General features: G+C 41.4%; 1 protein-coding gene across 5 annotated transcripts in view; it reads right to left on the reverse strand.

Moving 5' to 3' along the window:
* LOC134359996 (endoplasmic reticulum mannosyl-oligosaccharide 1,2-alpha-mannosidase-like) overlaps nucleotides 1–14,948 on the reverse strand; it is a 97,318-nt gene that overhangs the window by 20,353 nt on the left and 62,017 nt on the right. For all 5 annotated transcript variants that reach the window (XM_063073958.1, XM_063073957.1, XM_063073955.1 and 2 more), the window contains 2 exons: nucleotides 7,475–7,665; nucleotides 3,413–3,533 (listed from right to left, as the gene is read on the reverse strand). In XM_063073958.1, the coding sequence (XP_062930028.1) occupies nucleotides 3,413–3,533; nucleotides 7,475–7,665 (312 nt within the window). The remainder of the gene's footprint in view (nucleotides 1–3,412; nucleotides 3,534–7,474; nucleotides 7,666–14,948) is intronic.

A 14,948-nucleotide genomic window follows, 5' to 3' on the forward strand; every position in this document is an offset into this window, starting at 1 on the left:
ACAGAAACACCTGTTGGCATTAGTGAAAGACTAATCACCCTCCGTATCCCCTTGACAAAGAAATGTTATGCCACGCTTCTCAATGCCTATGCACCCCCTGAGAACGAGGCCAAGGAAGGCTTTTATCAGACATTGGATGAAGCTGTTTGCCAGATACCTAAGAATGTTAAGATCCTTTTGCTTGGGGACTTCAACGCTAGAGTAGGACAGAACAACAGGACATGGAGTGGAGTGCTAGGTAGGCATGGTATTGGCAAGGTGAATGCAAATGGCATGAGGCCACTTACTCTTTGCTCTGAGCATAACCTTACCATAACCAACACCATCTTCCAGCAGAAGGCAAAATATAAGGCCTCGTGGATGCACTCTCGCTCTAAACATTGGCACATGATTGACTTCATCATTGTGTCGTAGTGATATCATGGATATTCTTATCACCCGTGCCATGAGAGGTGCAGAGTGCTGGACTAACCACTGTATGATTGTAGCCAAGCTCCATATGAAAGTGCATCCCCCCTTGCGGCTGCAAAAACCCAATAAAAAGCGGCTAAATTGCAACCGCCTGAGAAACACAGAAGCAGGAAGTGAGTTTCGACGCATCCTAGCTGAGAAACTAAGGGAGTTGGAACCTTGTCTGAGCTCAGAGAATACCATGGAACAACAGTGGGCCTATATCAGCTCTGCGCTCTATGAGGCAGCAGCCCAATCCATTGGCCATAAGAGCAGGAACCACCAAGACTGGTTTGACAATAACTCAGACACCATCCACAACTTGCTTAAGGACATGCACAAAGCACACCGGGCAACTTTAGACAATACGTCATCCACCAGCATCAGACAACATTGGCAGGCAGCTCAGAGGAAAGTGCAAAAGGCAATATGGGCCATACAAAATGAGCGGTGGACTGAAAAGGCACACGAAATCCAGTCTTTTGCCAATAACAATGACATGCATAATTTTTACAATGCTGTCAAAACCATCTACGGCCCAATAAATCGATGCATGACTCCCCTGAAAACAGCAGATGGTCTAACACCTCTGAAAAATCAGAATACCATTCTGCTGAGGTTGGCTGAGCATTTTAACACCCTGCTTAATCAGGACTCTGACGCAGACCCCACCATCCTGGACAAACTGCCTGAACTTCCTCCTATCCGCGATCTCAGTCTACCACCAACTTTCCAGGAGGTTCTATCAGCTGTTCATCCCCTTAAGAACAAGTCCCCTGGCACTGACAACATCCCTGCTGAGTTACTGAAGAACGGAGGGTACATGTGTAGGCGCACCCTGTACCAGTACAGCACCAAGGCCTGGACTGATAAGAACATCCCACAGCAATGGAGAAATGCAAACATTGTTGTCATTTATAAGAACACGGGTGATAAGGCCATCTGCGGCAATAGTAGGGGCATATCACTCCTTTCTATTGCTGGAAAGGTCCTGGCTAAGGTGATGCTTCAGAGACTCATTAGCAACATCACCTAGTCAATGCTGCCTGAATCGCAGTGTAGATTTAGGAAGAACAGGAGCACTATTGAAATGATCTTTACAGCCCAGCAACTTCAGGAAAAGTGCTGGGAGCAACATCAGGACCTGTTTATGGCCTTTGTCGACCTCTCCAAAGCATTCAACACTGGGATGTCCTCCTTAGGTTTGGCTGTCCCAATAAATTTGTTCACATCCTCTGCCAGTTCCATGATGGGATGGCTGCTCGAGTAACCACAGGAGGACAAGAGTCCGAGCCCTTCCTTGTACGCACAGGAGTGAGGCAGGGGGTGTGTACTAGCGCCAGTGCTCTTTAACACCTTCCTGTTGTGTATTACCAAACTTCTCCACAATGAGATTGAAGACAGCAGCGGTGTGGCAGTGGACTTAAGATTAGATGGCAACCTCTTTGACATCAGGAGGCTCCACCAAACTCTGTAGAGAGCGGGTCCAGGAGCTGCAGTATGCAGACAACTGTGCTCTTGTGGCCCACACTCCGGAGGATCTTCAGACTGTCCTTGCTGTGGCAGTGAGAGCGTACAGCAGGATGGGGCTGACTGTCAATACCACCAAGACAGACGTGGTTTGCCAATGGAGCACCAGTATCCCACCCACTCTACCTGCCTTCACTGTTGGTGATGAAAAGCAGTCTACAGTGCATTCTTTCAAATATCTGGGAAGCATTCTCTCTGAGGATAACGGCATTGACAACGACATCCAGAGCCACATTAAACCAGGCATCAGCTGCCTTTGGGAGACTTTGGCGTAGAGTCTTTCAGAACAGGAGCCTTCGTCCCTCCACAAAAGTCACCATATACCAAGCGGTCTGTATCACCACCTTCCTTTATTGCTGTGAAGCCTGGGTAACCTACAGCTGTCACATCAAGTCCTTGGAGCGCTTCCACATAAGCTGTCTCCAGCACATCCTGGGAATTACCTGGCGTGAGCAGATGCCTCACACTGAAATACTTGTAAAGACCAACTGCAGGAGTATTGAGGCCATGATCACCCAGCGTCAGCTGCAGTGACTGGGGCACATGATAAGGATGCCCCCATGTCGGCTACCTCGCAGAGTGTTATACGGCCAGCTACATCATGGTCAACGCTCAGCTGGAAGGCCGAAGAAGTGCTATAAGGATCAGATGAAGAATGCTTTAAGGAGGTGCAAGATCAGACCCGAGGACCTGGAGGATGTTGCTGCTGACTGTACCAGTTGGCGACAGCTGTGCAGGGACGGGATTCATATTCTGGAGATGGAAAGAACAACCAGAAGACAGCAGAGGAGAGCCAGAAATGCAGCCATGGTTGCCACCACTACTACATATACATGTCCCACCTGCAATAGAGCTTCTGGGTCCAGGATAGGACTGTATAGTCATCAAAGATCTCACCATTAAAGGAGTGGACGTTGTCATCGGATTTCGATGGATAACCAAAGAGAGATAATAAATTTTCCAGTGAACCAGGTGAATCTAAAGGGAGTGTAGGCACTGGGGCCGCAGTATGTTGAAATGAGTGTGGCAAATATTTGCCGGTGAACCAGATGCCAAATTCAGGGCTTCTGAACGTCCAGAATGTGGATCATCAGAGTTTTACTGCAATATACTCAATAAAATGTAACTATTAAAGCAATCCCTCCGTGACCTTCCCCAGAGAAGGAGCCCTTTAAAGAACTAACCACTTTTCACAACTCTTTAATCACTGGTATAAAGCTTCAATGTACATTTATTATCAAAAGTACCCAGCCCTGAGATTCATTTTCCCACAGATACCATGAAACAAAGATACACCACGGAACCTGTTCAAAGCAAAACGTCAAAATCCTAACACACACAAAAAAAAATGCACAAAAATCACAATTTATCTGGTGACAGGCATCAAACTATGCCAATCATGCTCCAGTCTAATTTAGTGAAAGCTACTTACCATCTTTGGACTAAATTGATTATGGGACAATTCACCTACAAAGGTCAGTTTGTTTGGTTCTGACTTTCGAATCAAGTTCTTCTTAACACCTTCTATGGCTTGTAGATAGTCTTCTAGCAAGCTAGCAATTAAACAAAAAAATTAAATTACAAATTTCACCTCACATGATTCAAGATGTTAATGTAAATTGTTAATGGTTTACAGCAGAATACTGATAGATACTGGTGAAACATATACCCGTGTAATTAGAAGTTAATTATTCCTCATTAGTAATACAGTAAAACTCCAATCCTCATTGTCCTGTAGTAAGCTCTTTCATTCGACCAGGATGTCAACCAGAAGCTAGAGTACAAGCTGAACCTGTGGCTAGAGCTAGGTTTAGGGTCAGGAATGGGGAGGGTGGCTCAGCAGTCAGACCCAGGGTCTGGACTATGTTCTACTCCTCACTCCTGGGTTCACAAGCAAATGACACAAGTGAATTATATGAAAAAAAAATGAAATAAAAGTATATTTAATATAAAGGAGGGCAACACTCAATAATCTAGAACATCTGCCAGTGTGGCACTGGTAAAATTCCAGGATGCTGCGTTATTGTTGATATTAGAAATGTGAAATTAGAAATGTGTGCAATAAAGGAACAGCAGTTATAATGGGTGACTTCAATCTACATGTAGATTGGGTGAACCAAATTGGTAAAAGTGCTGAGGAAGAGGATTTCTTGGAATGTATGCGGGATGGTTTTTTGAACCAACATGTCGAGGAACCAACTAGAGAGCAGGCTATTCTAGACTGGGTTTTGAGCAATGAGGGTTAATTAGCAATCTTGTCGTGAGAGGCCCCTTGGGTAAGAGTGACCATAATATGGTGGAATTCTTCATTAACATGGAGAGTGACGTAGTTAATTCAGAAACAAAGGTTCTGAACTTAAAGAGGGGTAACTTTGAAGGTATGAGACATGAATTAGCTAAGATAGACTGGCAAATGACACTTCAAGGATTGACGGTGGATATGCAATGGCAGGCATTTAAAGGTTGCATGGATGAACTACAACAATTGTTCATCCCAGTTTGGCAAAAGAATAAATCAAGGAAGGTAGTGCACCCGTGGCTGATAAGAGAAATTAGGGATAGTATCAATTCCAAAGAAGAAGCATACAAATTAGCCAGAAAAAGTGGCTCACCTGAGGACTGGGAGAAATTCAGAGTTCAGCAGAGGAGGACAAAGGGCTTAATTAGGAAGGGGAAAAAAGATTAGGAGAGAAAACTGGCAGGGAACATAAAAACTGACTAAAAGCTTTTATAGATATGTAAAAAGGAAAAGACTGGTAAAGACAAATGTAGGTCCCCTACAGACAGAAATAGGTGAATTGATTATGGGGAGCAAGGACATGGCAGACCAATTGAATAATTACTTTGGTTCTGTCTTCACTAAGGAGGACATAAATAATCTTCCAGAAATAGTAGGGGACAGAGGGTCCAGTGAGATGGAGGAACTGAGTGAAATACATGTTAGTAGGGAAGTGATGTTAGGTAAATTGAAGGGATTAAAGGCAGATAAATCCCCAGGGCCAGATGGTCTGCATCCCAGAGTGCTTAAGGAAGTAGCCCAAGAAATAGTGGATGCATTAGCTATAATTTTTCAAAACTTGTTAGATTCTGGACTAGTTCCTGAGGATTGGAGGGTGGCTAATGTAACCCCACTTTTTAAAAATGGAGGGAGAGAGAAACCGGGGAATTATAGACCGGTTAGCCTAACGTCGGTGGTGGGGAAACTGCTGGAGTCAGTTATCAAAGATGTGATAACAGCACATTTGGAAAGCAGTGAAATCATCGGACAAAGTCAGCATGGATTTGTGAAAGGAAAATCATGTCTGACGAATCTCATAGAATTTTTTGAGGATGTAACTAGTAGAGTGGATGGGGAGAACCAGTGGATGTGGTATATTTGGATTTTCAAAAGGCTTTTGACAAGGTCCCACACAGGAGATTAGTGTGCAAACTTAAAGCACACGGTATTGGGGGTAGGGTATTGATGTGGATAGAGAATTGGTTAGCAGACAGGAAGCAAAGAGTGGGAATAAACGGGACCTTTTCAGAATGGCAGGCAGTGACTAGTGGGGTACCGCAAGGCTCAGTGCTGGGACCCCAGTTGTTTACAATATATATTAATGACTTGGATGAGGGAATTAAATGCAGCATCTCCAAGTTTGCGGATGACACGAAGCTGGGTGGCAGTGTTAGCTGTGAGGAGGATGCTAAGAGGATGCAGGGTGACTTGGATAAGTTGGGTGAGTGGACAAATTCATGGCAGATGCAATTTAATGTGGATAAATGTGAAGTTATCCACTTTGGTGGCAAAAATAGGAAAACAGATTATATCTGAATGGTGGCCGATTAGGAAAAGGGGAGGTGCAATGAGACCTGGGTGTCATTATACACCAGTCATTGAAAGTGGGCATGCAGGTACAGCAGGCAGTGAAAAGGCGAATGGTATGCTGGCATTTATAGCGAGAGGATTCGAGTACAGGAGCAGGGAGGTACTACTGCAGTTGTACAAGGCCTTAGTGAGACCACACCTGGAGTATTGTGTGCAGTTTTGGTCCCCTAATCTGAGGAAAGACATCCTTGCCATAGAGGGAGTACAAAGAAGGTTCACCAGATTGACTCCTGGGATGGCAGGACTTTCATATGAAGAAAGACTGGATGAACTAGCCTTGTACTCGTTGGAATTTAGAAGATTGAGGGGGGATCTGATTGAAACGTATAAAATCCTAAAGGGATTGGACAGGCTAGATGCAGGAAGATTGTTCCCGATGTTGGGGAAGTCCAGAACGAGGGGTCACAGTTTGAGGATAAGGGGGAAGCCTTTTAGGATTGAGATTAGGAAAAACTTCTTCACACAGAGAGTGGTGAATCTGTGGAATTCTCTGCCACAGGAAACAGTTGAGGCCAGTTCATTGGCTATATTTAAGAGGGAGTTAGATATGGCCCTTGTGGCTATGGGGATCAGGCGGTATGGAGGGAAGGCTGGTGCAGGGTTCTGAGTTGGATGATCAGCCATGATCATAATAAATGGCGGTGCAGGCTCGAAGGGCCGAATGGCCTACTCCTGCACCTATTTTCTATGTTTCTATGTTTCTATATACTGTAGCTGGTTTAGATGCTACATCCATCCAGTGAAATTTAAACATCTCAGAAGAATGAAAATGGGAGGCAAATGTTGGTTTTGAGAACGTCCTTAAAATTATAAGTCTCACAGGCATTAAAAATTGGTGTAAATAATTCCGAAAGTGGATTATCAAAATTATGCCGGGAAGTGTAAAAGTGTTACTTAAATTAAGGGAAAAAAAAAACAAACTGCATTCTACATTCTGTTGTTTGCACTTGAATAAATTTGTTTCAGAATTGTTAAATGCAAATGATTAAGTCCTAGAGCATGCCCAAACTAAATCATTCCAGCATCCACACAGCCATCCTGAGAAAGCACTTCATAGGCTTTTAACTAGTTCCAACAGTTGCAGAGAAAAAGTATTATAAATTTATGATAATCTAACATTGGTGAAGCCAGACAGGCAGATGTTCCAGATTATTAGATAGTATTTCTAATAATAGCTCAACATTCTTAATTCTGTCCTTTCAAATGTCACCTGAAATAAGAAATATTCCAGTAACCAGCTAAGCAGAAATGGGGGTGCAAGAACCAGGGTGCTGACAAACGGGAAGCAGGGAGGCACAGGACCGGAGTGCCAGTGAGCGGGAGGTGCTGGAACTGGGGTCCCAGCAAATAAGGATGGGCAAGGGACAGAAACTGGGTTGCTGGTGAATAAGGGGCGGGGGGAAGTGGGATACAGCAAACATTACCTGGAGAACAAATGCCTAATCATCAGGACTTTGACCGGTCAGATAGTGGACTACTCAAGTTTTTCTGTAATTGCCAAACCACAACATTCGGTTTAATTTTTGATTCATTTATTTCTGGGATTTCAGTAAAGAATGAAATGACTTAGAATTTTACTAATCCCTGCTGCTTTGTTTAGCTCAATTTAAATTCAGCATTACTCACTCTGCCTCTTTTCTTCCTCCCTGGATCCACTGTTTAAGCAGATACTCATAATAGCTGTCAGCCCTGGCACCGAGTGTATAGACACCAAGGTGGGTAAATTGTCCAGAGTTAGTATTGATGAACATTGGCACCAATCCATCCTTCTTCCCTCCAAGTCTGTGAATATGTTTCATTACATCATCTACTGCCGTCTGTTTAAAAAGAGAAAGATTATTTGGGTACAGAAAAGTTGTCATAAATGTACAGATAAAAGAGCATGTTCTGTTGGAAGTTATTTTGCACAAAAACCTAAATACAGGTACCCCCCGTTTTTTGAAAGTTCACTTATGCCACTTCGCTTTTACGAAAGACCTACATTAGTACCTGTTTTCGCGAACCGAAAGGAATCCGAAGAGGATTTTTGCTTTTACGAAAAAAGGCGAAAAGCGAAAATAGCGTTCAGCGTTTGTTTTGCAGTGAGCCATTAGAGGCAGCGTGCACCCCGAGCAGCGAGAGTGGCAAAAAGCGAAAATAGCGTTCAGCGTTTGTTTTGCAGCGAGCTGTTAGAGGCAGCACGCACCCCGAGCAGCCATAGCTTTGAACTGTATGAAATTTTTGCTACTATTGACAGTGCTGCAATGATTGCAGAAAAGGATGACTTTAATTTCGAAAGGGCACGTAGGTTTAGGGCAGATTTGCAGGATGTTTTGTGTGCTTATAAAGAACTGTATGATAGAAAAATGCGTGAACCTTCCAGGGTGCTCGCTGTCTTCCCGATTCTGGTAAGTGAAACTACACTGTACATACATTATTTCTACTTTATATAGGTTGTGTATTTATCATATAATTTCTGCTTTTACTATATGTTAGTGTTATTTTAGGTTTTATGTGTTATTTGGTATGATATGGTAGGTTATTTTTTGGGTCTGGGTACGCTCAAAAATTTTTCCCATATAAATTAATGGTAATTACTTCTTCGCTTTACGCCATTTCCGCTTACGAAAGGTTTCATAGGAACGCTCTACTTTCGGATAGCAGGGAAAACCTGTACTTTGAGATCCACCTAATACGAACACATGCTAAGCTAGGGGTTCAGAGAAAGCTTGCAACAGAATGAAAACACTCAGTGTCGGGCAATGTAAGTATGGTGCTGTGTGTGAATAAAATAACAAATCAAAAGGACAAATCAAAATCAAAAGTTAAAAATGGAGAAAAGCTAAAGAAAACAGTTTTTTGATTCAGAAAGACAATTCTTAAGGAGATCATTGATTTATACGCCTCAGTCAACAATTAGAAAAATAAAAACAACAGGAATTCTGCAGATGCTGGAAATTCAAGCAACACACATCAAAGTTGCTGGTGAACGCAGCAGGCCAGGCAGCATCTGTAGGAAGAGGTGCAGTCGACGTTTCAGGCCGAGACCCTTCGTCAGGACTAACTGAAGGAAGAGTGAGTAAGGGATTTGAAAGTTGGAGGGGGAGGGGGAGATCCAAAATGATAGGAGAAGACAGGAGGGGGAGGGATGGAGCCAAGAGCTGGACAGGTGATAGGCAAAAGGGGATACGAGAGGATCATGGGACAGGAGGTCCGGGAAGAAAGACAAGGAGGGGGGGAGGGGACCCAGAGGATGGGCAAGAGGTATATTCAGAGGGACAGATGGAGAAAAAGCAGAGTGAGAGAAAGAATGTGTGCATAAAAATAAGTAACAGATGGGGTACGAGTGCTACACATGCCCTTACACTTCCTCCCTCACCACCATTCAGGGCCCCAAACAGTCCTTCCAGGTGAGGCAACACTTCACCTGTGAGTCGACTGGGGTGATATACTGCGTCCGGTGCTCCCGATGTGGCCTTTTATATATTGGCGAGACCCGACGCAGACTGGGAGACCACTTTGCTGAACATCTACGCTCTGTCCGCCAGAGAAAGCAGGATCTCCCAGTGGCCACACATTTTAATTCCACATCCCATTCTGACATGTCTATCCACGGCCTCCTCTACTGTAAAGATGAAGCCACACTCAGGTTGGAGGAACAACACCTTATATTCCGTCTGGGTAGCCTCCAACCTGATGGCATGAACATCGACTTCTCTAACTTCCGCTAATGCCCCACCTCCCCCTCGTACCCCATCTGTTACTTATTTTTATGCACACATTCTTTCTCTAACTCTCCTTTTTCTCCCTTTGTCCCTCTGAATATACCTCTTGCCCATCCTCTGGGTCCCCTCCCCCACTTCTTGTCTTTCTTCCCGGACCTCCTGTCCCATGATCCTCTCGTATCCCCTTTTGCCTATCACCTGTCCAGCTTTTGGCTCTATCCCTCCCCCTCCTGTCTTCTCCTATCATTTTGGATCTCCCCCTCCCCCTCCAACTTTCAAATCCCTTACTCACTCTTCCTTCAATTAGTCCTGACGAAGGGTCTCGGCCTGAAACGTCGACTGCACCTCTTCCTACAGATGCTGCCTGGCCTGCTGTGTTCACCAGCAACTTTGATGTGTGTTGCTTTAATTAGAAAAATAATTTGACACTCCTTCAAAGTCAACATCTTAGAAGTCCGAATATAAGGAATACTACATCAACCTAATATCAAGGAACAGAAACAAAGATCTTTGGGGTACTGCACAAGGCATACAACAGCCTGCAGTTTGAAAACAGAAGTACAATATTGGTTTTGTTTGTCCTTGATAAATATAACTCAGTATTTTCTTTCTCCCATTTTCTTACGCCACAGAAGACAACTTGGCCCACCTTGTCAAGAATAACTCTCAGCTATTCCATTCCCTCACTTATTCTTTCTCGGTGCCCATCCGCATTGTGGTTCTCCTCCCCTTCACCCCACTAGGGTCTCATTAATCCATCAACCCTTTGGTTGAGAATGGTAGCAGGGAACAAAGGGTTGGTCCGTCAGACATCACTGATGAGGAAGTTACTGAAGGGAATTCTGAGAGACAGGACTACCAGCTTTTGAGTAGACAAAGTCTGCGCCGTTGAAACTATCTATTAAGTCAAGGGATACATCTTCTAGTTCTAGACACTGGCCATTTAATACCACTTTGCTTCAGGATTCGGATTTTGTTAATTTTATTGAGGAACAGATTAATTTTTTCTTTACAACGTATCTTATGGAGGGAACTTCCAGCGGGATATTATGGGATACTTTTAAAGCATACATTCATGGACAAATTATTTCATATACTGCCGGATTAAAAAAGCGAACTAATAATGAAATACTTAAACTGGTTGACATGATCAAAGAAATTGACAAGAAATATTCTATAGCCCCTAATCAGGAGCTTTACAAAGAGAGAATTGAACTTCAAATGGAACATAGTCTATTACTATCATCTTCGATTGAAAGCCAGTTAATTAAAACTAAGAGTCAATTCTATATACATGGTGATAAAACTGGGAAACTATTGGCTAATCAATTGAAATCGGCTTTGGTTAAGCGCCAGATTGTTAAGATTTGTAAAAAAAAAGATGGTACTCTGATGGTTGACCATGATGAGATAAATAAATCTTTTCAAGAATTTTATATCTCCCTATATCAATCAGAATTTCCTGATGACTCCACTATAATGCATGAATTTTTAAAGAAATTGAATATTCCAAAATTATCATCCAATGCTATTTCTTCGATGAACTCAGGTAAAGCACCTGGCCCAGATGGATATACAGTAGAATTTTTTAAAATCTTTCTCTACTATACTGACTCCTTGGCTATGTAGAATTTTTAGGGATGCAGTATCTATATGTAAATTACCATAATCTTTTTATCGAACTTCTATTTCCCTAATTCTCAAAAAAGATAAGGATCCTACTGAATGTGCATCTTATAGGCCTATATCTTTGTTGAATGTGGATTCTAAGATTTTTTCTAAAATATTGGCAACGAGATTGGAGAATGTATTGCCTCAAATTATTTCTGCTGATCAGACTGGATTTATTAAAAATCGTTACTCTTTCTTTAATATTAGGAGATTAATGAGTATTGTTTATACTCCTTCACCCAGAACTCCAGAATATGTCATTTCATTGGACGCTGAGAAAGCCTTTGATAGAGTCGAATGGACATATTTGTGTAATACCCTTGAGAAATTTAATTTTAGTCTGATATTTATATCTTGGACTAAATTGATATATCTTTCTCCTTTGGCTTCGGTATTTACTAACAATCAAAGATCTCCTCTCTTTCATTTATTTTGTGGTACTAGGCAGGGTTGCCCTCTTAGTCCACTACTATTTGATATTTAATATTTTGGACACACGATTGGAATATAATTCCAAGTCCAATTGGGTAAACCCGTACAAGGGTTCTCTTTGGCTTCCATTTTAGGAACTTCACTTCCTTTTGTATTACCTAAATTGAATAAACAAATGGTTAAGCCAATAATTAAACATACATTACGAATATGGTTTCAATTTCGTAAATTTTTTGGTTTGAACAAGTTTATATTATCAAGCCCTATTATATCTAATTTTTTTTTCAACCCTCAGTTATGGATCAAGTCTTTTTGATATGGAAAATGAAACGTACAACACGTTTTCTTGACTTATTTCTGGATAACTGTTTCATGTCTTTTGAACAGTTATCTAATAAATTTAATTTGCCCAGATCCCATTTTTTAAGATATTTACAAATAAGAAACTTTTTAAATACCATGCTGCCTACCTTCCCGATCTCATACCCTACTGATATCATTGATAAAATTTTAGGTTTAAATCCCTTTCAGAAGGGATTACTAGCATCTATTTATGATATAATTATGAAATTACAGCCAGGTATATCTGATAAAATTAAAAGTGAATGGGAAAGGGAACTTCAACTTTGCCTACCTATAGAGAAATGGGATAAAATTTTTCATTTAGTTTAGTTCTTCTATATGTGCCAAACATACGCTAATACAATTTAAAGTAGTGCATGGGGCCCATATGTCTAAAGATAAATTAGCCCATTTTTATTCCCATATAAACCCTATTTATGACAGATGTCACTCTGAGGTGGCTTCCTTAACTCATATGTTTTGGTCCTGTCCTCTTTAGAAAAATTCTGGAATGATATTTTTTATATTATCTCAACAGTTTTGCGTTTTGATTTACAACCCCATCCTATTACGGCAATATTTGGTTTGCCAATGATACAGCATAGATTTTTATCCTCTTCAGCCTGTTGAATGATCACATTTGTTACTTCAATGGCCAGAAGATCCATTTTATTGAACTGGAAGGAAACCAATCCTCCTACCACATTTCAATGGTTTTCCCAAACTACATCATGTTTAAATTTAGAAAAAATCAGAAATGACATTTTTGATGCTTCAGTTAAATTTGAAGGGACTTGGAAACCATTTATTCAACATTTTTATATGATGTAATTTGACCTTTCTGAATCCTTATCAACTTAAAATAAACGAATAGAGGAGTGGAGTTGACAACATTACTGAATGTGTTCGATTTAAGATATTGGTCTAGCCTTGTTTTGTTCCGTTTGCTTTTTTTTTGGGTTTAGTATTTAGTTTCATTTTTTTGTTTTTTTTTGGGGGGGGTTTCTTTGTATTTTTTTCTTTTTATTTCTTTTTTCCCTATGATTAATTATATTAAGAGTTTGGAAGTCTATTATACCTGTATTATTTGAATTATTTTTTGTATGTGCTTATCAACAATAAGATTATTCCAATCTCTCTGTATCAATATTGTTATTCTGTTTATAATTTTGGAAAATTAAAATTTAAAAAGAAAGAAAGGAAGTCTGATTAAGAGGAATCAGCATGGCTTTGCATGTGGAAAGTCCAGAAATGTAAATAACAGTAGGACAGTGAACATTGCCTATTTGGACCTCAGCAAGCCCCTCAACAAGGTATTGCATGGTAGCCTGGTCTGGATGATTAGGTTCCATGGAATCCAGGGAGAGAATTGGCTCGGATGTAGGAAGCAGAGGGTGGTGGATGAAAGTTGTTTCTCAGAATGAAGTAGGTGACTTTAGGATCTTTAGGATGTGGGAGGGACCTAGAACACCCAAGGAAACTACATGGTCACATGGAGAATATGCAAGATCCACAGAAAATGCAATGATCCCAATTTTATGTTGTCATTTTGCTTTTGTTTTAGAACATAGAACAGTACAGCACAGGAACTTACCCTTAGGCCCACACTGTTGTACCGAACCAACTAAATTGGCCAAATGGCCAACTAAACTAATCCCTACACAATGTCCTTCTCTTTCCTTTTCCCTTACATCCGTGTGTTTATTTAAATATTACTTAAAAATCCCTAATCTACCCGCCTCTACCACCCTGGGCAGCATATATCGGGCTCCCACCACTCTGTAAAAAAAACTCGCCCCTCACTCTCCTTTGAACACTCACTCTCATCTTAAATGCATGCACTCTAGGATTAGGCATTTCAACCCTGGGAAAAAGTCTGTCTACTCTATCTATGCCTCTTCTTTTATAAAGCTCTATCAGGCTTCCCTTCAGCCTCTGCCATTCCAGAGAAAACAACCCAGGTTTGTCCAACCTCATCATAACACATGTCCTCCAATCCAGACAGTATCCTGTTAAACCTCCTATGCACTCACTCCAAAGCCTCGACATCCTTCCTATAACAGGGCGACCAGATGCAGCCCAAGGAGAGTTTTATAAAGCTGCAACATAATTTCCTAAATTTGAACTCAGTGCCTCAACTAACAAAGGCAAGCATATGCCTTCTTAACCACCCTTCACTTTCAGGAAGATCTGAATTTAGACCACCAAATCCCTTTGCTCATCAAAACTGTAAGGATTTTGCCCTTAATAGCAATACTTCACATTCAGCCAGGTTAAACTACTGCTGTATTCTATGCTAGTCTTCAATCCTATCTACACCACCAATCTTCGAATCATCTTCAAATTTACTAACCCACCCACCTACACTTTTATCCAGGTCATTTATATACATCACAGACAACAGAGGTCCCAGTGCAGATCCCAGCAGAACATCACAAATCTCAGACGTCCAGCCAGAATAAGTTCCTTAACTACACCCTCTGTCTTCAATGGGCAAACCAGTTCTGAATCCAAATGGCCAATGAGAAACCCTGTCAAATGCCTTATAAAATTCATGAAGCATCCACTTCATCAATCACACTTGTGAGCACATCAAAAAACTCAATCAATTTATTAAGATACGACTTGCCCACACAAAGCTATGCTGGCTCTCCGTTTTACTGAGTAACAGGCAAATTTTGAATTTAGATTTATAGAGACATTTGAGCATGTGTAAGGTCATAGAAGCAAAAAAAAACTTGATAGGGTTTGACTGGTAGATGTATGGACCATGCTTCCCCTGAGCGGGGTCATAAACTCAAGAATAAGAAAATGGCCTTTTCTGGTTGAGGTAAGAGATTCATTCACACAGAGGACAGTGGATGTCATTAACCCTCTATGTAAAGGCTGCGGAGACCCACTCAGCCTTTGAGCAAATTGAAAATAGATCCATAGATTTTTGAATATCTAGA

This window comes from Mobula hypostoma, chromosome 21 (genome assembly GCF_963921235.1).
Source record: "Mobula hypostoma chromosome 21, sMobHyp1.1, whole genome shotgun sequence".
NCBI lineage: Eukaryota > Metazoa > Chordata > Chondrichthyes > Myliobatiformes > Myliobatidae > Mobula > Mobula hypostoma.